The sequence below is a fragment of the Mustela nigripes genome, chromosome 14 (assembly GCF_022355385.1).
Source record: "Mustela nigripes isolate SB6536 chromosome 14, MUSNIG.SB6536, whole genome shotgun sequence".
NCBI classification, from domain to species: domain Eukaryota; kingdom Metazoa; phylum Chordata; class Mammalia; order Carnivora; family Mustelidae; genus Mustela; species Mustela nigripes.
Genome location: NC_081570.1, coordinates 18,881,540 through 18,905,580, shown reverse-complemented (window position 1 = coordinate 18,905,580; position 24,041 = coordinate 18,881,540). Strand labels below are relative to the sequence as shown.

Here is a 24,041-nt window from a genome sequence, read left to right as displayed (position 1 = left end):
AGTGGGGCATGCATGAGCCGATGCGGTGTGGAGAGTTAGGAGAGGATTACATACATTGGTTACAGAGCTATGTTGTCCTGGGTTCAAATCCACACTTCATCATTGAAAGTTTCTCCTTAGCTCTCCTCTCTCTGGGTAAAGTCATGTTGAATCATCTACTTCCCCCAAAGGCCCCACCATGAGGAACTCTAGTTAACTGCCTTGGCATCTCAGGGGTTTACCCCATAGTTGTTTGGTACTTCTTTGCATTTATCTTCCCATATTCTATCATATTTGTACTTTCTAAGGAAGAAAGGGGGAAAGCAGAGGTGATTGATTGCCCTGGACTGCTCAGGGGTAAAGGTGCTTCTGTGCTTCTCCAGTGAGGAGGGCACATGTCCCCACCCATGCCTTTACCCAGACTGCCTCTGGGATTCCGGCTTCAGGGCAGCCGGAGGTAACATAGGCCCTGTCTCTGCTAGGATCTTGTCGCCTGCCTGTTAGCTGGAATGGCCCCTTTAAGACAAAGGACTCCGGATATCCTCTGATCATCTTCTCCCATGGCATGGGAGCCTTCAGGTAAGAGCTTCTGTCCCTCAGACCTTGTCATAGCCCTTAACTCATGGCAGCTGCTGAGTCTTGACTTATTCTCAGGGGGCCGAGAGACAGACATTTCCATCTGCCAGCACTGGGTCCACCGTCCCATGAAGGCTGTCCCTAAGCCTCTGTCGCCTGGTGGGGTCTTTCTGCAGGCTTCCCATCCTTTACTTCTCGTGGTCCTGCATGGATAAATGAATAAGCAGACATAATTGATTACATGTTTATATTATATTTAAAAATAAAGAAACATTTATAAATAAACACTTCTAGCTCTCTTCCTATATACACAGCACAGAAGTCTTAGAAGGAGCTGGAGTGTTACAGCCAGACTTGTTCCCTCAGTGCCTGTGGAGGGACAGCTCTGCCATGGCACCAACGTGGCGGTGACACGGGCCCACTCCCTGCACGCCTGCAGTGCAGGGCCCAACCTGGGAGGCTGTGCCCCATGGCAGCGCAGGACAGCCGTAGAACTCTCGGGGCCCTGATATCCTCTGCGTGGTGTGTGAGGGTTCAGTTAGGCCGGCACCTAGCAAGCGTGCACACACAGTGCTTGCTCTCTGTGTGGAGGACACGGGCTGGGGAACTGTAAGGTCTCTTACCAAATTCGGGAAACTCTGCCTGATGTTTGTAAGGCAGTATCCATTCAGAAGTCTTCCTGTGGAGCCTGATTTCCCCACCTTGCTGTGTTGGGTAGCTTTTTTTTTTTTTTTTAAAGATTATTTATTTATTTGACAGGGATCACAAGTAGGCAGAGAGGCAGGCAGAGAGAGAGGGGGGAGGCAGGCTCCCTGCTGAGCAGAGAGCCCGATGCAGGGCTCGATCCCAGGACCCTGAGACCATGATCCATTCCAAAGGCAGAGGCTTAACCCACTGAGCCACCCAGGTGCCCCTGTGTTAAGTAGCTTAATAACCGTAATTCATATGTTGCTGTTTAATTTTGTGACTATTCTGTCTCTATGTTCATTATTAACATATAAGTCTAGTTTATGTCCTAGAGTGTCACACGTCATAAAGGTGTCTGTTTTTGCCTTCCCACTCCCCAAACCATTTTCCATACTGTAGCCAGGGAGATCTGTTTGTTTTGTTTTTTATTTTTATTTATTTGACAGAGAGAGAGAGACGGCAAGAGAGGGAACACAAGCAGGGGAACAGGGAGAGGGAGAAGCAGGCTCCCCGCTGAGCAGGGAGCCTGATGCAGGGCTCTATCCCAGGACCATGGGATCACAACCTGAGCTGAAGGCAAGCACTTTAATGACTAAGCCACCCAGGCACCCCTTGTTTTGTTTTTTAAAGATGTATCCATTTATTTGAGAGAGAGGGAGACTGAGCATGAGCAGGGGAGGGGCAGAGAGAGAGGGAACGAGAGAATCTCAAGCAGGCTCCCTGCTGAATGTGGAGCCCGAGGTGGGGCTTGATCCTAGCACCCTGAAATCATGACTTGAGTCCAACCAGCTGAGCCACCCAGGTGCTCTGGGGGAGATCTGTTTTAAAAGCAAATATGACCTTTAATTTCAGCACCTAGAACAGTGCCTGGCAGAGAGTAGGTGCTCAGTAAATAGTATTTGAATAAATGAATGAATGTCGCTTCCCTACTTCGTCTTTACAGTAGCCTTTGAACTTACTTCAGCTCCTGTCATTGTCTTACCTGGATGCATGTCCCCGACAGTCTCCAGCCTTGTTTCTTACTACTTGCCCCACTCCAACTCTCTAGACACGCTGACCTTCTTTCACTTACATAAAGGTACTACATTATTTTCTGCTTCAGAGTTTTTATCTGTTCTGTGCTTTGTGGTTCTTCCCTTTGCCTGGAATATTTGCTGTTCTGCTCCTTGCTTCCTCCTGTGCTCCCCACCCCTTCACCTTTGCCTGGCTAATTCCAGATCTCCCTCAAGGTCTTAGTTTGGATGTGGCTTTCTTAGGGACACCCATCCCTTAAACATTAGTTCACGTTTTTCCGTAATATGCTTTCATTAGATAACCTGTACTTTCCAATATTTAACACAATTGCAGTGAAGGAATTACACATGTATTCTTTAAGGTCTGTCTTTCCTACTGGATTGTAAGCTCCATGAAGGCAAGAACCATATCTGCCTTCTCTCTCTTTTGATACCTAGGACAATACCTGGAAAGTAGTAGTCTCTCAAAGAATATTTATTAAGTGAATGCAAGGGCTATGTTTTGCTAGGTTTTCATTCATTTAGCAAGTACATGGCTTAAGAAGTCCTCTGGAGATAAGTCAAGGAATTGCATTTCCTCGGGGAGCCCAAACATGGTCTCTCATAACTGTAGCCCGTGGCAGGAGAGTGAATGCAGAGATGAGGCCGTAAGGCAAGTGGATGGTTTTCAGTGTCGCTTTCTTATTCAGCAAATTTAGTACCTGCCATATGCTGGGCCTGTGCTGGGGTTTTTTACTCATTAGTGAGTAAGATAGAGTCCCTTCCATCAGAAGGACTGTAGTCTAGCAGGAAAAAGAAGTCTGAAACATTCTCTCCTAAGTTCACAGGTATTTTATACAGAGAGCGGGTGAGCACATGACTTTGGAGAGTGGTCTTTTAAGAATCGGTATTGAGACTTCACACCTCAGTCGACCTGGGTGACCCATTTATAAATACTCTTCATTCGCCAGAATGAAACTCCAAGCCAAAGGGCAGGGAGGGAAAGGGGCCTGGTTTCCTCCTGTTGCGTATGTGGTTAATTCAGGATCTGAAATCCTTCCAGACCTATGTGTTCCCACCCCAGGGAGCAGTATATGCATTTAAACGTTCCCTGCTTGCAATGTGCTATTGTTCCTTTGGTTTCCACACAGCCCCGTGAGGTAGGCAGTGGGGGTGTGTATCTTACAGATGACCAAACGGGCTCTGAAAGGCGGACTTGCTGAAGGTTACACAGTCTGAACTGAGAAGGGATCAGAGATCTCTCTGGTTCTGCCTCCCTCGGAAAAGTGAGAGAAGGTGAAAGGAAATGTAATGTCTCTCCTTCCTGACTTTTCTGAATCAGTTAAGATCCAGGCAAATTGTAATAATAGAAAAACCGCCAACAGTAGTGGCCGAAGCAATAGGAAATGTGTTTCTTGCTCAGCTCAAAGAACGCTAGTGGTAGACAGAGATGATATGGTACTTTCACAGAGTTACTGGAACTTCTTTTATCATGCTCTGCCCCATGTGGCTTCCATCTCTAAGGCTGTCTAATGACGTCAGGGGGCTGCTGTAGCTCCTGCCATTCATCTACATTCCAGGCAATAGGAAGGGAGAACTCTCCTGAGACCTTTTTTTTTCCCCCTGAAAGTTCTATCGAGCATAGTCGGTTATGTCCCAATGACTAGAGCTGCTCTGTTCATTTTAGTAGCTTTTAGCGACGTGTGGCTGTTGAACATAGCAAATATCGCTGGTGTAAACTAAGATGTGCTGAATTATAAGATACTGGATTTCAAAGACTTCATATGGGAAAAAAGAGCTAAATAAAATATTTCATTAATTCCACATTTCTTTTTTTTAAAGATTTTATTTTCATTTATTTGGCAGAGGGAGATCACAAGTAGGCAGAGAGGCAGGCGGAGAGAGAGATAGGAGGAAGCAGGCTCCCCGCTGAGCAGAGAGCCCGATGCGGGGCTCGATCCCAGGACCCTGAGATCATGACCTAAGTCGAAAGCAGTGGCTTAACCCACTGAGCCACCCAGGCGCCCCCCAAATTTCTTTTTTAAAGTAATCTCTATTCCCAATGTTGGTCTCGAACTCATGACCCCAAGATCAAGAATCAGGTGCTCTACCGACTGCGCCAGCCAGGCTCCCCTAACTCAGACATTTTGATTATATGTTAAAATGATAATGTTTTGGCTCTGTTAAATTAAATAAAATATATTATTCAGATTAATTCCACCTTTTTTTTTTAACTTTAAAAAATATATCTACTAGAGAATTTCAATTACTTATGAGGGCAGCATTATATTTCTGTTGCTGGGCTGGAACTTAATCACATAGATAAACCTGGCTGCAAGGAAGGCCACAAATGTCATACTGATATCTGTATCTTCAGCTGATAATCAGGTTCTGCTACTAAGGAGGACAGAAAAATAAGTGTTTAGGCAGTTGACAGTGTCTGCCGTATTCCTTTTTTTCTAGGAAGTTGGAGGCTGGACAAATTGACATGCTAAATTACAGGTGCATATTTGCATATTACAGAAAGGGCCAGAGTGCCTGTCTCCAGGGATCTGACCTGCTAATTTGGGAGACCTACAAGAATACGTAGACAATAAAAATGCAATTGTTGGAGTAGCCAGACTATATTGGGGGTGGGTGGAGAGGAATCAGGGTTTGTGTGGGGTTGAAGACACCATGGATGGATTTACACATGCTTCATGGAGCCTTGGGGAGACGAGTGCTCTGCTAACCAGAGAGAGCACCTTGAAGAGGGAGGGTTGCTGCAGGTGAAACTTCCTCTCTTCAGTCTTTTGAGATGGTCACCAGCAGAGCATGGTTGGAATGGGGGCTGCAGGGGGCCGTTCTTCTGAGCGCTCCTCTTGTCTCTCGCAACTCTAGGACGCTGTATTCAGCCTTCTGCATGGAGCTGGCCTCCCACGGCTTTGTGGTTGCTGTCCCGGAGCACAGGTGAGGGGTGAAGGCCATAATGAACTCTTGGATTGGCAGCCGCCAGTGGGCTGGGACAGAGGCTAGTCCCTTACCCGTATATTATTTCTAATCTTCACAATGACCATGCAAGGAGGGTATTCTACTCAATTTCAAGACAAGGAAACCAAAGTTCAAAGGTTCAATTGCTGGAAGGGACACAGCTGAGTTGGGGCCCAAGTCCAAGTCAGTCTTTAAAATCAATGTTTTTTTTCTACTCTCCTGTGTATGGCCCCAGATCTTTCTCCCTGCTAGCCAAAAGATGACCTAGAGTGTCTTGGCGGAAATGGAGGATTTGGCAAAGGGAAAAAATAAGCTCAAGGGTGTCCTCTAGTTTCTCCAGCGGCACGTGTATTTCAGGGATGGGTCCGCCGCGACCACCTGTTTCTGCAAGCAGGCCCCGGGGGAGAACCAGCAAGCTCCCGAGCCGCTGGAGGAAGAATGGATCCCTTACCGTCAGATTGAGGAAGGGGAGAAAGAGTTCTATGTCCGGAATTGCCAGGTAGGCTTGTGCCTGTTGGGGAGGGGGAGTTCATAAGCCTGTCCTCCTGACACTAACAGTCCCTAAGAAGACTGAACTAAGAAGACTTTGATCTTCTGTCCTGAGATCTCACTCAGAGTGGGTCTGAGCTTACCATGGCAGAGAAAGGGGGTAGTAATCAAGACTCTTCACAATTGTAGGTGACAGAAACTTAATTTAATCTTGGTAGGCAAAGCAGAGAATTGACCGGCTTATACAGGCTGCATGTAAGGGGCAGGACCACTGGAGCCCGATACCATCAAGATGTTTTTTCCTTCTCTGTCTCCTCTGCTGGTTGGTTTTATCTGCAGACTGCCTTAGAACCACAAGGTTAAAACCACAGCTCTGGACAGACTGAGTTTGCTTATACTTGGCCTCACCACCGGAGAGAATAGGGCTCTTTGGAGGGTCGTCCCCCAGTTGTCACACCTGCCTCAAGCTGCAGAATGAAAAATCCTGGAGGGAGGCTTCTGGGCCCAGGAGAAGTACCCAAATGGGAAATTTTCATCAGAAATAGGTCGACAGATTTGAGGGGGTCACAGTCCTCAAATGTGAGGGGTAGTGGGTGAATTGGGGGTAGGTGAGCGCTAGGCAGATGAAAACAATAGATGTATGCTATAAATAGGGAAGTCAAATCCAGTACTGGGTTGATTCAAAAAAAACACTCTTATTTCTTTTGTGTTCAGGGTGCTTTCCTATATGTTGTCTTATTAGGTCCTCCTGATGCCCCATGGGGAGGGGGGGGCAGTGTGAAGGGCCGTGCTGACTCCAGTGGACCGTTAGGTGGCACTTGTATGGAGCTGCTGGGAGGTTGCCGAGCCTTTCTCAGGCCATGGAGCCCACGGTGCTTGCTGAGCACTAGGTGGGCATGCTCTCCCCACACCCTCCCTTGGCTCTGTCAGAGAGTGAGGTTCTTGCCGAACGGTGTGCCGTGTTCTGTTCCCGCCCCCACCACGACTCTGTGTTGTAGGTGCATCAGAGGGTGAGCGAGTGTACCCGGGTGTTGAGGATCCTGCAAGAGGTCACTGCTGGGCAGATCGTCCTCAATATCTTGCCCGACGGGCTGGATCTGAAGACCTTGAAGGTATGGCAGCAATTAGTGTCACCTGGAGCACATGTGTTCATCAGGACCTTGGGGTCTGTTCTGTTCCACATAACAAAAACCTAACTCATTGGCTTAAACTAGAAGAGAATTTGTTGGCTCTGATAAGTGAAGAAGACCAAACGCAGACTGGCTTTAGGCCAGCGTAGGGAGATCCAGGGTCTCAGACATTGTCATCAAGGCTCTGGCACTCTCTCTTCTTCTCCTGGCTCCCTTCCACTCCATGTGTGGGCTTCATTCTCACCGGACTCTCCCCATTAGGCAGGAACCCTGGTTGCTGGCAGCCCAAGCCTATATTTCAATGCAGCTTCAAATTTAAAAGGAAAAGAGATTCTCGTGGCTTCCACTGTTCTGAGAAGGCTGTGGCCCTGCTTGGGTTACATGTCCCTTCCAGACCAGTCACTGTACGAGAGGGACAGGGTGTTCTGATTGGCCTGCCTACGTTATACACCCACTTCTGGGTCAGGGGAACCTGAGCGCCAGGACTGGCATCCCTACAGGGCCACGTGGTTAAGGGAAAGATGTCTCGTTCCCCAAAGGAAGGGCTGTTGAGCAACGAACAACCTGTGTTCTTTTCTAATTCTTTCCTTTGAGGGAATCCCAAAAATCCTTCCAGGAGGATAGAAACTGTCCCAGCTCTGGAATCTGGTTCCTATGCAGATACTTTCCCAGCACCCCGCACCCCCCCATCTTTCCCACCTGAGTTCAAAAGTAGCTCAGGCTCTATTTAGAGAACCAAGAAATCACACAAAAGCATAAAGAAAAAAAGCTTTTCTTTTTGCATGTTGACGTTTGTCTTTCCAGTTCCTTTAAAACACGTAACACATATGTTTATGTTTTTAAAAACAATAATGTTATTATTTAATACATGCTGTTTTGTGGCCCTTTTTTTCAGTTAGCAAGCATACTAGTCTGAATGTCTTCTTATGCCAGTTAATATTTTTTTATGGCATGATTTTTTGATAGCCATGTAGTATGCCATTGCACAAATGAGAATGGGGTGTGTGTGTGTGTTTGTATATGTACATACATACATACGTATATATAAATTAACAACTACTGTTGTATGAGTACTTAAAATGATAAGAGCCCCTTACAGAAACTTATGCAGCAAGCATTATTAGCTCTTTACATAAAAAGAAACCAAGGATCAAAGAGGCTAAGAATCTACCCAAGGTTACACAATCAAGTAAGTGGTAGAGTCAGACTTCAAACTGGGGCCTTTTGATCCCAAAGCCTGTGCTGTGTGCCCCACAGACTTACTAGCAAATGCCTTTTAAAGGCTCTGGTCGAGTCAAGGCCAGCCAGGGCACGGTATCTGCCTGGAGGGCAGCTGGGAGCCGACATCTGAAGCACTTCTCCAGCAGAGCGCTGTGTGCTGCCGGCCCCTAGCAGACAGACAGGGTTCCGGGCACTGAAGTACAGGGTTGTGTGCCTCTGAGCCTGCGACAGGCCTTGGGCAGGCTGGAGTTGAGTTGGATTATCATTGGGGGAAATACGGCGTAAAAACAGCTAAGAACACTTTCACCTAGCAGAGTAAGTTCTAAAAATTGATTACTCACTCTTGTTGGCAAAGCTCTGGGGAAGCAGATACTGTGCTGGGTTGCCCGTGAGAGTACAGATTGCCCCACGCAGAGCAGTTTGGCAATAGCTATCAGCAGTACAAGCGGGCATATTCTTTGACCTAGCGATGTCCAGTTCTAGGAATGGATTCTGTAGATATCTACACGTGCAGCTTGATAATATGTACAAGGTTATTCGTTCCACTGCTGTTGGTAATGGCAAAAGACTGGTCATATCCTAAGTGTTCTCCAGTAAGGGAAGTCGTTGAATAGATTATGGGACAATGGATATTAGTTTTGATAATGCTAATTGCTGTAACTACTAAGTCCCAGACCTCAGTAGCTTAATGCAATACAAATTTACTTCTCTTCCACGCCAAGTTGCAAATAGGTGCTCCTCTTGCAAGGGGTGACTCAGGGATCCAGGCTCCTTTTAGCTTATAGCTCTAGCCTCTTCCACTTGTGAAACCCAAGGCCACTGTGTGCATTAAGCCAGGAGCGGGGAAGGGCATGGAGATTTATATAAAACACTTTTTTATGGGCCAGGCCTGGAAGTGGAGATACCGCTTTCATGCTCCTGTTGGCTGGAACTCAGTCCCAAGGCCACATCCAGCTGCTGGGAAACAGAGTCCAGCTGTATGTTGGGAAAGAAGAAAGACAGATTTGGTGATCAGCCAGCCATCTACGCCATGGGGAAACCAGATGTAGCTATAAGAAAGGATAAGGAAGGTCTTTCTGTAACTAATATTATTATGCACAAAGGTAAGTTTTGTGTAAAGAGTGGGGATGTAGAGATTCGCATTTACCTGTGTGTGCGTAAGTAAGCTCTCCAAAGACACTGAAGAAACTGACCCGTTTGGGGATATGTGTTGGGCCACTATGTGGAAAGGGAATGTGATATGTGGGTGACTTCTTTATATGCTCCTCATTTTCCGCATATATAAATATATTAACCTGTGAAAAAAAGCAGAAGCGGCCATCAACCAAGTTGTTGGTCTGAAAGTACTAAGCAAAGGGAGAGAATTTAGGTACAGGGCCTCAGGATGGAAACTGGGGAGAGCAGAGGAGAGCACAGGTTCAGGGCAGAGCCTGGGCCACAATGGCTAGAGAGATTTCCCAAAACCCTTGGCAGACAGCTGCAGTGGCTTCTTACATAACCGTGCCCTAGAGGCTTCTGGGGACAACTTGAAATAGATATTTGCAGAGCAGGAAGAGCAAGCCGACTCATTCTGCCCAATCAAAGTCAGGACAGATATCCAAAGGAAGTAGAAGCTGGCTTTGTTTCTACACAAGCAGCCCTTGCCTTCAGAGGGACATGGAGGAAGCAGGAGCTTTCCGTTCTGTCCCCCGACTTGGCTCCTGTGTCACCCTTTGGACTGGCTGTAAGGCAGGGATCTAGGGGTTGGAGACGGTTCTCATTCCTAACGTGCTCGCACGGATGGATCTGTGTGGAATCCATCATTTAGGCCCAGTCATTTCTTCACGTATATTTAGCTGTCTCCCTGGTCCAGGCATCACAGGTGGTATGCTTACAAAAATGAAGATGAGGGGCGCCTGGGTGGCTCAGTGGGTTAAAGCCTCTGCCTTCGGCTCAGGTCATGATCCCAGGGTCCTGGGATCGAGCCCCACATCAGGCTCTCTGCTCAGCAAGGAGCCTGCTTCCCCCTCTCTCTCTCTGCCTGCTTCTCTGCCTACTTGTGATCTCTGTCAAATAAATAAATAAAATCTTAAAAAAAAAAAAAAAGAAGATGAAGAACGTAGTTTTCAGAATTCCTGACTGCAGGAAGTTGTCTGGTCTGGGGGTTGGCTGACTGGCCGCTCTCCGTTGAGCACGAGGTTCCTGCCCTACAGGCAGGACCTCATCCACTGTACAGTGCTTCTGCCTCATTGTCTCACTCTCTGCCTCCTGTCTCTGAAGAATTCCTGGAAAAGCAGCCCCACATTTCTAATTTGGTTCAGTTCTCTGCTTTCCTCAGGGCAGCATCAACATGAGCCGCGTGGCTGTGATGGGACATTCATTTGGCGGGGCCACAGCTGTCTTGGCTTTGGCCAAGGAGACCCAGTTTCGGTGAGTGTCCTAGCGACGCTGCTGTTGAGCTCTGCGCACTGTTCCGTCATTCAGCAAGTATTTGTCACACGAGTGTTATGTGCTAGGCACTGGTTTGGGAGCTGGGGATTCAGTGGCGAACAAGAAAATAAGGTCTCTGATTTCATGGAATTATGTTATTGTGGGAGGAGACGGATGAGTAAACAAGCTAACAGCCAAATCCCCAGCACTCAGGTACAGTGAAGAAAATAAACAAGGCTGATACGCCAGAGTAACTGGAGGCTTCTTTCAGGAAGTGACGTAAGCCAAGACTTCAGAAGCCAACCGTGTGAAGGTCTAGGGAAGGATCATTCTAGGCAGAGGGAACAGGTAATGCAAACACCCTGAGGTAGAAGGAAGCTTGCCATGTCAGTGTGGGAATGGCACAGTGAGTGAGGGGGAAGTGGTTCAAGATAATGATCAGAGAGATAAACAGGCTAGATCACACGGCCTTTTGGCCAGAGTGAAGAGAGTTCAATTTTATTCTAAGTACGATGGGAAACCATTAAGGGTTTTAAGCAGAGAAAAATATTTTAAGTTTTTATTTATTCATTTAACTAATCACTACACCCAACGTGGGGCTCAAACTCACAACCCCGAGATCAAGAGTTGCATATTCTTTTAACTGAGCCAGCCAGGCGCCCTGAAAAAAATCTTACTTACATGTTAAAGTGTTAAGAATACAGTGCTGATAGTTCCAGGAAAAATCAGTGGATTAAGTGTCTAACTTGATCTCAGCCCAAGTCCTGATGTCAGGGTCCTGAGTTCAAGCCCTGTGTTGGGTTCCACACTAGGTATGGAGCCTACTTTAAAAAAAAAAAAAAGAATTAAAAATTTAAAAAAAAAAAAAAAAGCTCCCTCTGGCTACTGTATGGCTACTCTACTGTATGAAGAGTAGATGGTTGAGGACAAGACTGAAAACCAAGAGGCCGGTTAGAGGAAGGCTGTTTTAGAGTCGAAGTCAGAGGTGATGGATTGGCATTCAGATGGAGGAGGCAGGATGGAGAGATGCGAATTGAGTCAGGATATGTTTTAGAATTTGAGTAGGGGAGATGATTGTCCTTTATTGAGATGGAGAAGACTGGAGGAACTCTGGGTAGAGGAGAGGAGCTAATCTTAGGGCCTTAGTTTTGCCCCAGGGGACAGATTACTGGACACACTGGCCATGTCTTTGAGCTCTGGCACCACAGAGGCTTTTCCTGACCTCCTGTGCTGTGCACACTGTGGGCTCACATAGCTCCACGTGCAGTCAGGGCACTAAGCTCTATTTTGTTCCCTTGTCTGTTCTGTCTCCCCTTGATCCTTAAGAACAAGAACTGTGTTATGTGTCTCTGTATCCACAGCATGGGGCTAAGCACATAGTAGGTACTCAGTGTTGAATGAATGGCCTTTGAGTAACCCAGGTCAGCTGCCTGAGAGTAGACCCAGGAAAAGGTCTGATCCTTGCTGTCAGGGACTTTAAAATCTAGAAGGATCTGGGGTGTCTAGCTGGCTCATTGAGTAGAGCATCCAAATCTTGACCTCAGGTTGTGAATTCAAGTCCTGCATTGGGCATGGAGGCTATTCTAAAATAAATATAAACAAACAAACAAACAAAACCTAGAAGCATCTTTGGTGACAGGTAAAAGGGATGTCTATCCAAGATCCTAACTGAAGGGTCTGGGCCCTGGTACCCCCTTCCTGGCTTTCTGAGTCTTCCTCCCACTGAAGGGAAGAACCCTGTCCCTCCCCAACTGGCCTGACTATCCTTGCCTGGGTTTCTGCACAGCAGTTCCAAATGTCTGGTCCTGTCACAGGTGTGCTGTGGCTCTGGACGCTTGGATGTTTCCTCTGGAACATGACTTTTACCCCAAAGCCCGAGGCCCTGTGTTCTTTATCAATGCTGAGAAATTCCAGACAGTGGAGAGTGTCAACTTGATGAAGAAGATATGTGCCCAGCACGAACAGTCCAGGATCATAACTGTCCTGTGAGTAAGCCCCAGGGTCTTGATCAGGATCCCCAGTGTCCTCTCCATTTGCTACTTGGTGATGGCTCTCTTAATTTCTTGTAAATTATCTGTAAGTTCTACCCATTAATACAATACTTAAATACTTCCTGAAATGCAAAGTGTTAATTCCTTTAGGACTTCCGGTCTGTCCTCCTTCATCTAGCTCTACCTACAGCAGTTCCTTTCCTACTTTATATGACCCGATGATGGGATTTACCTCTTGGCTTCTGGAAGAAGAGTATTGTGGGATTGTGAGTTGGAGAGGGAAGGTATGGGTCGATGGACTCCAGAGATCTCTAACCTCATTTGGGAATTTTATTGAGTCTTTTGAAGAGTGTAACTACAACAGACCCTTGACATTCACGAGATAGACTTTTGGAGACCTTGAATACTTCAATTCAGATATCGCCCATAAACCATCTATATTCTCCCCAAGAGAAACCACATTCACTTCCATTACTAGCACCGTCAGGTGGTTTTCTCACGGGAGCCACTTATCACAGAAAGAACATTTTGAGTGACCATTAGATTTTGTAGCATAGATCAGAAGTGGCACAGAATTCAGGTGCAGGGCTGAGGGCCCATGGACAAGTCTCCCAACTTGCTTCTGCCCTGCACTCGAGCCTAACAGAGCCTGACCACATATGCCACAAGGGTCCCAGGTCCTAGTTCAGCAAAATGACAACGAACTACATGTCCCAGGCTTCTGGAATCACTCGGGTAGTTGAAATCCTAAATCCAAAGCCCTGGAATGCTGGGAGTCCTGTAGTCAATGCTTCTTCCCATGCTTCTCTTGGCTAGGCTGTCTTCCTTAGGGCCAGCGCTCCCCGTCCTTCGGATCTCATGGCTGCAGAGGACTGCTTGACAGTTTCCCCAGCCAGTCAGATGGAGGATAATAGTGACCTCTGGAGGGAAAGGATAATAGTGACCTCCGGAGGGAAAGGAGGCGAGAGCAGTTGGCAAGGAGAACCCAAGGGCGATCGGACTGTCGGCCCTGTATTCTTAAACCGAGTGTTGGGAACCCAAGTGTCCATTATATTATTCTTTCCACTTTTTCATCTGCCTTAAACAACACATTTTTAAAAACAAGTCAGGTTTTCTGCATGATGTCAACTAAAGTTTAGCGTTTAGATTTTTTTCCCTCATTGATTGACTAGTAAATACTTAGCTGTGAGTCATAGCCCAAAGTGAACCTAGTGGGCATTTCACTTTTGAATTAAATGTATTTGATAGCTAGGAACTTAAATTCTAATCCAAAAGCCTTCTTTTATAGGTGTTTGCCCTTACTTTTCTGATTACTCCAATAAAGGCAGGTGATTCCTTCTCCTGTTTACTTTGTGGCACTGTTTTGATGAAGAAGGAGCTGATATGTTTTGTGACCATTCAAACATCACCAGGGAAAAGCCACAGTGGTTTATAATGACAGTGGAATGACAGTACGGCAGGCCTTGCCTCCTCGCCGCCTCGCCCTGCACCTGCCCTACTGCACTCTACTTAACTCAGCCTTTCCCGGCTCTGTCAGACGTGGTCTGGGGGTTGAGGCAGCTTTGAAGCCAGACACACCTGCATTCAAGTCCTAGCTCTCTTCCTTCCTGGCTGTGTGACCTTGGGCAGATCATTTCCTCTGATTCTATCCCAAGGAAAATGCTTCCCTTCCGAGACTGTGGTGAAAACTCAGAGGTGGTGCACATAAAGCCTCTTGCCCGTGGTAGGTGCTTAGCAAATATTCGTGTGCTCTCACCTCCAGACCTGTACCAGTTACTCATTTCTCTTTGCCTCTAGTGGGTCTGTTCATCGGAGTCAAACCGACTTTGCTTTTGTGGCTGGTAACTGGATCGGTAAATTCTTCTCCGCGCGAACTCGTGGGAGCTTGGACCCGTATGAAGGTCAGGAGGTTATGGTGAGGGCCATGTTGGCCTTCCTGCAGAAGCACCTAGGTAAGGAGAGAATGGGGGTTTGTGGGCAGCCCTGGGGGTCCCTTAGATTTCCTTACCCAGTGGCCTATCCTGACATGTCCCAGGTCAGGCAGATGTATGGCAAAAGGAAAAATCTGAGTGAAGGAGAGAGCTGCGTAGAGTTGCAGACAGAATGCTTAGCTGTAAATTTGCAGACCCTAACTCTTGTCTCTTACTCCCCAAATGACCTTGGCCTAGTCATTTTACTTCTGAGCCTCGGTTTCCTCACTGTAAATGGCACTTTCACCTTTCTCTCTCTCTCTCTCTCTCTCTTCCATTACCTGTGTCCTAACTCATTCTCACTCCCCTCATCTGTACCGCAGAGGAGGTTAAGACGCTACATGGGCTAAGTTTGTAGACATACTTTTTTTTTTTAAGATTTTGTTTATTTATTTGACAGAGAGAGATCACAAGTAGGCAGAGAGGCAGGCAGAGAGAGAGAGGAGGAAGCAGGCTCCCTGCTGAGCAGAGAGCCCGATGCGGGACTCGATCCCAGGACCCTGAGATCATGACCTGAGCCGAAGGCAGTGGCTTAACCCACTGAGCCACCCAAGCGCCCTGTAGACATATTTTAAACAAAACAAAGCATGGAAGGCTTATGACCAGTGTCATCCGTCACTGACCAGTTAAGTGGCAAGGCCTGTAGAGGTCTTTGGTGCAGCCTTCCACCCAGGGCGCGTCTCCTCTCCCTTTGTGCCACCACAGAGTCAGGCAGCATGGAGAGTGCGCCACTACGAGGGTCGGCCCCCTCTGCCTCTCCATTTTCAGACTGATATTCTAGTTAGGCTCCTTTTGGTTATGAGGAATGGAGAGTCCATCATTTACCTGGAGAAAAAAAGGTGAGTTTGTTTATGAAAGTACATCTGGCCACGTGGGAAGTGAAGAGTTAGGGGAACCGAGGTGGCTTAGCAGGACTGACCGCTCTCTCTCTGGTCTCTCTCACGGGCTCAGTCTCTCTGTCTCTTCTTCTAATGACATCTGTTTCTCTTACCTCTGGTCTGTTTTCTTCTTTTCTACTCTGGTTTTTCTCTTGCTGATAGCATCTCCTTATTCATAGGTAACTATGTTCCTCACAGCTTCGGTTGGCTCAAACCACGGCTTGATCTCCCAACTTCGTGGCATCCTTTTCCTCTGTGGCTCTCGGTCCTCACTGCCATATTTTCTTGGGTTTCTTCGACCAGATTCCCAAGGGAGACAGCTTGATTCTCCTGGCTCACCTTTACTTAGCAGCACGATGTAGGCCAGTGCCCCTGGAGGCCTGGAGCTCTCTTGACTGATGTCTTTTTCTAATCTAGCCAGCATAGAGGAGGGGAGGGGCTGGGTGGCTCAGTCGGTTAAGTATCTGCCTTTGGCTGAGGTCGTGATCTCAGATTCTTGGGATGGAGCCGCGCATTGGGCTGTCTGCTTAGTGGTGAGTCTCCTTCTCCCTCTCCCTCTGATCTCTCTTGCTTTCACACTCTCTCAAATAAATAAAATCTTTAAAAAAAAAAAAAAAGAAAGGAAGAAAGAATGGAGATGGCCACCACTGTGTGCCCTAGACTGAGCCCTCAGTGGTGTTGTACACAGTACAGTTTCCTTCAGAAGGGAGCCAGGCCACCCCGAGTGTCCAGGGTCACCTCACTCTAGCCTAAGACCGAGATCTGATCCTCCTCTTTGCTTGGCCTGGTCATCCCCTCGAGGGCCACCCAGCGAAGCTGCAGACCCTTTGCACATGGCAGCTATTTAGGTATTCAAAGTCCCCAGTGATGTCTTCTCTGCGTTTTCTGTTCGGTAAGCTCGATGTCCGTGGTACCTCCCACCTGTTCCCCAATGCTTCCCCATGGTTCCCCATGTCGCCATTTATTATCCCCTCTGGATGCACTGTTTGTCAGGATGCCTTTTGATGTGTGGTGCCCTGACTTCAACCTGACATGCTGGATGTGGTACATAGAGTAGGATGGTCACCTCTGTGCTCTGGACACTAGACATCTAGTTGTGTGGCCTGAGTGCCTAAAAAATTTGGTGTGAATTCACTTTGCTTTCTTTTTTTAAAAAATATTTTATTTATTGACTTGAGAGAGATAGAGTGAGTGAGAGAGAGCACAAGCAAGGTGAAGAGCAGAGGGAGAAGCAGATTCCCTGCTGAGCAGGGAGCCCGGTGTGGGATCCTGGGATTCGGGACCTGAGCTGAAGGCAGATGCTTAACCAGCTGAGCCACCCAGGTGCCCACGGATTCAGTTTGCTTTAAAAATATATTTGTTCTGTTATGAATGTATTGACTCTCTTAACCGGAATTTACATATGTACATACATGTTCATTTCATCTTGCTCCTGTGAACCATGATGCCCCCTGGGTTTAGAGACCTTAGGGTTAATACTTTAAAGCAGCGCTCTATCACCTCATGGGAGAGGGAGTGGATCCGTGACCCTAGACTGCGGTGAGGACTGACTACATGGTCCTTGGCTCACTCTCCCTGGTCACTCTTAGCATCGTGTCATTAGCTAAAGAGTGAAAGACGGCAGCGGAGACCACAGTGGCGTAGTCTGGCTGCCTTTAGGAACTAAGATGTTGAGCTAAGACGCTCATTACTGGAGACCAACAGAAGAGCTGGGAAGGAGAGTCTTAGACCGTAGGGAGATTATCCAGAACTTGCTTTACGCCAGGCCTTCACTAAGTACTCAGATTCACCATCACATGTAATCCCGAAGACGGCCCTCTCTGGTAGGTACTCGTTTTATTAACGCCATTTTATAGATGAAGAAATGAAGCTTTGGAAATTTAAGTAATTTGTCCGTAGTTATCTGGTTATGAAGTGGCAAGGCCAGAAGGCACCTAAATTGCCTGATTCCAAAGCCCACATACTTAGCGGATGCCCTGTCCTGTCAGCGACTTCAATGACCAGGGTGTAGCCTCAGTCTTGAGGAGACACAGAGAGCAGGCACCAAACTGATGGAAAGGAAAGGACAGGCAGGAGAGGAGGCTCCCCAGACAAAGTGATCCGCGTCTTTAACCTTAACAGAGGAGTCTGGTTCACCAGGGAAGGGGCCCATGGCTTGTCAACAGAAGGCACAGAGGCTTGTGTGATCGGTTTGGAGAAACTGGGTTTAGTGTGCCTGGTGCCCGGGAGAGTGAATTGGCAGAACGTAAAGGCAGAGAAGTGGTCAGAAGCCAAGTGTAAAAGCCACGTATTTGCTGGAATGAGTGTGGATTTTAGTCCTTTGGCAAGGCAATGTCACGAATAGACGTGTGTGGGCTGTCCAGCTGCATCATGGAGGACGGGCGGTGGGCCTGTCTGAGAGGCTGAGCGTCCCACTCCGAGGCTCCGGTGTCACTAGGCGAGAAGAGACGGGACAGAGTCTGAAAAGGCAAAGCCTCTCCGTTTGGAGCAATTAGCTTTGCAAAGAAGAGGAAAGCATTTTGGTGGCCACATGGTGCATGTCACACAGGAAACCAAAGTGGGTTGCAGCGAGCTGTACCTCTCCCTGCTCCTAAAAATGCCTCTGGGAGCACATCTGCTACTGACCCAGGGATATTCTTTCTCTTTTATTAAGAAGATTGGGGCTTCTGTCCTATGAGCTGTAGGCAGCTTCTGTCTCCGCTCTTCTACTCTCCCTTCTCCTTTCTCTGCAGACCTCTGACACCCTCCCCTCCCCTGTCTCTGAGCTGATGAACTTGGCCTCCCAGGTCACGGAGAGAATGGAAGTAGCCGGAACTTCCTTGAAATCCCAGCACCTCATCCACACGCCTTTGTGTGATGCTCTGCTCCATGCCTGGCCACTAGCTCCCAGTCTGTTCTCTAAGGCCAGCCCCACCACCCACACACAACACGCTCCCTTCTCTCCCCCGTGGGTTCAAGGTGATTGTGACAACAGGTTTTTCCTTTTATCTGCAGATGTCAATCTGCCCCTCTTGATCTGGTTCATTTCACCCTGAGATTTCTCTCTCTCTCTTATTTTTAAAGATATTATTTATTTATTTGGGAGAGAGAGAGAGAGAGGCCGCACAAGTAGGGGGAGAGGCAGGAGAGGGAGAAGCAGACTCCCCGCTGAGCAGGGAGCCTGATGCAGGACTCGATCCCAGGAGCTTGGGCTCATGACCTGAGCTGAAGGCAGATGTTTAACCAACTGAGCTGCCCAGGTACCCCTCACCCTAAAATTTCTGTTAAAAGATACCTACTTGACCCCACCTTCCCCTCCAGTTAGTGCCCCATTTCCCTGTTCCTCCTAATAAAACTCCTTGAAAGAATGTCCGTCTTTCCGTTCTCTGGCTCTTCTCTCCGTGTTCTCTCTTAAGCCCACTCTAGTGAGGCATTTGCATCCCAGTTCCCTGTGACAATTGCTTTTGTCAACATGGCCAGTGACCGTCACAGCCCTCAGCCGGGTGGCGAGTTCTCCTTCCTCATCTGCTGCCGTGCTCAGCTTCTTTTTTTCTTTTTTCTTTTTTTTTCTTTTGGTCAGAGAGAGCGAGCACAGGCAGACAGAGTGGCAGGCAGAGGCAGAGGGAGAATCAGGCTTCCTGCTGAGCAAGGAGCCCAATGTGGGACTTGATCCCAGGACGCTGGGATCATGACCTGAGCCGAAGGCAGCCGCTTAACCAACTGAGCCACCCAGGCGTCCCTGTGCTCAGCTTCTGAGAGAGCTGGTGACGCCCTCCTCCGTGAAACCCCGTGTTCACTTCCAGAATACTCCACTGTGGGTGTTCTCCTGTCTGGACGTCTGCTCCTTCTCCGTCTGCGTTACTGCTTCTGGGGCTCAGGGACCTTGTCTCTGTATCCCCTCACGTTATCTCTCCACGCTCGTGGGTAGGTCTCAGGCTGACAACACCCCACTTTATGTCTCCAGTTCGATCTCTCGAGCATCAGATCCGTATAACCCACCACTCAGGGCTTCTCCACCCAGTAGACATCCCCGACCAAACCCAATTCCGAGTTACTCAAGCTGATGTCTTCATTCTTGTCTCTGCTCCCCTTTCCGATCCCTCAGAAATCCTCTTGGCTCTACCTTTCGACTACATGTGGAACCTCGTCACATGCCCTCACCCCCGTGACTGTCACCCTGTCCAAGTTGTCTCTCCCTGCCCTTGCCTCCCCACACGGTCTTTTCTTAATCGAGTGGCCAGAGTGAACCTGATAGAAATTAAGTCCAGTCTCTCACACCCCTCTTCCGAATCCTCCGTGGCTCCCCATTTCTCTGAGAGTCAAAGCCAATGTCCAGTGTCCTGCTGGCTCCATATGATGTGGCCCTCGGTCCCTCCTGACCCTGCTTCCTGCTGCTCCTCCCCAGGCCGCCTTCAGTGTTGCTGCGCAAGCCTCCGGCACTCCAGGCACACACCCACTTCGGAGTCTTTGCGCTGCTGTTCCCGCTGTCTGGGACACTGTTCCGTTCGGTCCCGTGGCTTCTTCCCATCTCCTTTAGGTCTTTGTGCAGATCTCTCCAGTGAGGCACACCCTGACCACCCTTTTATTTCTTATTTTTTTAAGTTATTTTATTTTATTTTAAAGATTTTATTTATTTGTTTGACAGACAGAGATTATAAGTAGACAGAGAGGCAGGCAGAGAGAGAGAGGAGGAAGCAGGCTCCCCGCTGAGCAGGGAGCCGGATCGCTGAGCAGGGAGCCCAATGTGGGGCTCGATTCCAGAACCCTGGGACCATGACCTGAGCTGAAGGCGGAGGCTTTAACCCCCTGAGCCACCCAGGTGCCCCTTAAGTTACTTTATTTAAGTAATCTCTATACCCAGTGTGGGGCTAGAACTCATGACCCTGAGATCAAGAGTCATATATTCTTCTAACTGAGTCACCCAGGCACCCCTGATCCCCCTTGTTACGCCCCTGTACCTTCCCTTCCTCGCCTCACCCCCCTCTCCCAGGCACCACCACTGCGTCTCTTATCTGCTCTGTTTTTTCCCCATAGTACTTACCACCTTTTCCCACGCAATATAATTTATTGTGTTTGTTGTTATCTCTGCCTATTAGATTATGAGCTCTATGAGGATAAGGGTTTCTGTTTTTGTGTGGTATTTTTAGCACCAAGAACAGATTGGCCCATCATGGGTGTGCTTGATAGTTTCTGAATTGATGACTATGTGACACTTCCTTGTTGAGGAACTCTTCCCTGCCAGGTTCGTGGCAGGGCACTGGGGATCCAGAGATGAAGAAGAGTGGTCCCTGCCTTCTGTCCCAGCTTTTGTTTGTTTGGAACAAAAGCACCATTTGCCTGTTCAGCTGTGCCCTGCTCCCTCCGCCTGAGGCCTTCGTCCCTTTTTGACTGTTCTTACTATGGTAGACCCATCTGCCTGTGATCCCAGGGCCCTCTCTGGAATCCTATCCGGTATTGGGCTGCCTCATGATGTTGCCGTCTAATTCTCTCTCGCTTTTCATGGAAGTCCCCCAGCTGACGTGCAAAGATCCCTTCCTTCCCGCTCAACGGCTTCCCTGGGCTTTCCATTTTCTCATGCCTTTGACCCAGGTTTGAATTCTGTCTCTACCACTTCTCCATTGGAATGACCTCAGGTGAATCGGGTAGCTTCTCTGAGCCTCAGTTTCCTCCGCTATAAAATAGCTAATACAGGACTTTCTGCATAGGGAGATTGTGAAAATTACATGAATCGGTGCGTGTCTGGCCTAGTTTCTAGGATGCATTACCCTTCAGTAAATGCTGGCTTCTATTATTACCCTTACTGGGTTGTTCCGGGTCAAGCAAGTCATTTATGAAGCACACTGATAAAACATTCAGTGGACACTAGTTACCATACTGCTCTCACCGTCACACCCACCATAACCAGTCCTTTCCGTATCCCTGGTGCTCCTCTCCAGGATGACCCCCGAAATCCACGGTAGCTACTCCTTGAACTAACCTTACAAAGATTTCCCTAACCTTCCTGTTTTTTTTCCCACACAGACCTACAAGAGGACTATGACCAGTGGAACAGCCTCATTGAAGGCATTGGACCATCGCTCACCCCAGGGGCCCCACACCATCTGTCCAGCCTGTAGGCACAACCGGCCGTTTGTGAAAGGTCACTGAGCTGAGTTCCCATTTGGGGCCTGCCCAGGGACACGTAGCCTCCTATCAGGAAGTGGCTGATGTGACCCTCACAGATTAAGGGGATGTAATTGTGCTGCTGATTGGATAACTGGATACTTTGATCTTGGACTTGCTGATCTTAAACTCACGCTGGGACTTGGATCACTTACTGATTGGCAAATTGACTTTCTGGAAACTGAACACTGATGGTGTGGGGACTAAGCAGTGGGGTAGAGCTGGGGTGGGGGGACGGGGGGTGCTTCAAGCTTTAAGCTGAACAGTATTAACCCAGAGGCCTACTCCCTCCCCTTGGGCCATTGTATCTTCTGCCATGGAAGAAATGAGACCAAAGGATGGAGTGAAATTCCCACCTTCAGGACCTCTAGCCCAGCTTAGCACTACCTCTTCCTACCTCTCAGCCTTTCCCTCCCCAGGGCCATTTGGTAAGTTCTGAGCACTTTAGGTAACTTTCTAGGACGTGGACCACCATCAAGATTCTCCATTTATTTTCTTGTTCCATGAAACATGGTCAGGACTCAGACTTGTGAGCCCACGGAGGAGGGTGGGAGTAGTGTCCTCACGGCATAGGGAGAGAAGCTGAGGTCCAGAGTGGTATCACAGAAGCTCTGGGTGTCATGGAGGTTTGCCAGAAATGTACCTTGACAGGAACCCACACAAGTTGGTGGAGATGGAGAAGGTAGGTTAACACCATTAAGTGGCTGTTTGAACAGGCCCTTGCCACAGGAGGGAGACGTTTTGGTTGGTTATAATTTAGCCCTCCCCCCCCCCCCCCCAGAGATATCTAGGAACACTTTGGTCTTTCTCTTACCTCAGGTATCAGGAGCCTCCAACATGCCCAGAATCAGGGCACTATAATTGTCTGTTTTCCGGCTCTGAGGCCCTAGCCTCAAATGTATGTCAAGATATAGACTGAATTTCCATTCTGTTCCATTTATAATATGAATGATATTAATACTCATGTTTGCCTAATGATACATTGGAATATTTTCTTTATTTAATCTACATTAGAGCAAGATGGCGAGCCATCTGGAAGTAACTTTTCCTTCTGTCTTTCTTTGTTCGCTTACCACTTATGCCCATGTGGGAAAAAAAAACTTTAAAAGGAAAGGAAATCTTCCTGGAGATCTAACTCAAAGTTGTCCGGGAACATCATCCTGAAACTGTCCTCTCCACTCCTCTAGACGTCATACCTCAGCCCAGGTAGGGGACCCCAGAGGAGGCAGGAGCAAAAAGGGTCTACATAGTAGACCCAAGGTCAGTGCCACCAAAGCAAGTAGGGACCATGTCTCCCATCTCAATAGCTGTTCTTTCTAAGACACGAAATACCAGGTCCACTGAGACTTGGGAGGATCTTGGGAATTCTGGCAAGACAGAGTATAAAGAGAATATCCTTTATTAAAGCCCTGGGCTCTAGAATTTTGTATCCTGGTTTTGAGTCCCGGCTCTACCGCCACTGTGTAAATTCGAGCAAATTGTGTTCTCTTTCCATTCTTAGTTCCTGACTTTCTAAAACGGGGATCAGCAGATTAAGTGTAAGGATGTGTGACCCATGGGTTATTTAAAAAGTATGTTTCATACTTTCCAAATATGTGAGATTTTTTAAACTATCTTACAGCTTTTGTTTTCTGGCTTGATTGTTTGTGGTCAAAGAAAATAACCCTATGGTCTTCATCCTTCAACATTTGTTGAAACTTGCTTTTTGGCCCACTGGAAGATCAGTTTTATAAATATTCCATATATGATTTAAAAGACTGTATATTTTGAAGTTTGGGACTTGCTGTTTTACTCAACAACACATTATGGACGACTTCTAGGAGAGTGCATACAAGTATTTTAGAGAGCCTGCCAACCCCGTACGGGGACCAGAGCCCGTCTGCACTCACAGAACCAGCAGATGCCACTTCTTGTGCCTGGGGCTGGTCCTGCAGGTGCTGGGGGCCAGTGCTGGCCGCATTAGCCCAGGAGACCCAGCAAATATGTCCCATGTCTATGTAGGTATCGTTCAGAAGGTACTCAGAAACTGGACCCACCTCCCCCATTCGGTTCGTGATCTGGTAATGACTCATTTATCCGGCAACACTGGAGTAGGGGAATCTTCATATAACTGAAAATTATCCTTTAAGCTACAAAACACAATACTGACTATTTTGAGTGGCAATCTACCAAAAAGATAATGCACACATTTGCCTAATGTGAGCCGACCTCTGACATTTTAGGATGTTTCTATTAAGATAAACTAGATTATGTAGCTGTTAACAAGCAGTCCCCAAAGGTAACAGGTGTATTTCTTGCCCATGTCCTTGATCTCTGTCGGTTGGGGAAGCTCTGCCTGGTGGCATCTTTATCTGCATTTGGGGACCCAGGCTGGCTGAAAGCCTTTGCTGCCAGCTGTCGTGATGGAGCGCCTGCTAGCGCTTGAACCTTCTGCCCAGAAGGGCCACTCCCTGTTTCCATTCACATTTCATTAGCCAGAGCAAGTCATCTGGCCATACCTAGTACCCCACACCACCCCCAGGAGAGCTGACCTATATCGGTGGGCAGGTCTGAGGTCTGAGCAGCGGTACCCTCTGGTCTGCAAAGATGAAGAGAGCTGTTTGCTTTG

At 47.9% G+C, this 24,041-nt stretch overlaps 1 protein-coding gene across 2 annotated transcripts in view; it reads left to right on the top strand.

The window, feature by feature from the left end:
• PAFAH2 (platelet activating factor acetylhydrolase 2) overlaps nt 1–22,475 on the top strand; it is a 30,641-nt gene extending 8,166 nt beyond the window's left edge. For both annotated transcript variants that reach the window (XM_059376723.1, XM_059376722.1), the window contains exons 4-11: nt 462–558; nt 5,115–5,183; nt 5,562–5,703; nt 6,692–6,805; nt 10,362–10,453; nt 12,268–12,438; nt 14,242–14,396; nt 21,293–22,475. In XM_059376723.1, coding sequence (XP_059232706.1) covers nt 462–558; nt 5,115–5,183; nt 5,562–5,703; nt 6,692–6,805; nt 10,362–10,453; nt 12,268–12,438; nt 14,242–14,396; nt 21,293–21,387 — 935 coding nt within the window. In that variant the 3' untranslated portion in view covers nt 21,388–22,475. The remainder of the gene's footprint in view (nt 1–461; nt 559–5,114; nt 5,184–5,561; nt 5,704–6,691; nt 6,806–10,361; nt 10,454–12,267; nt 12,439–14,241; nt 14,397–21,292) is intronic.
• The last annotated feature ends 1,566 nt before the right edge of the window (nt 22,476–24,041 follow it).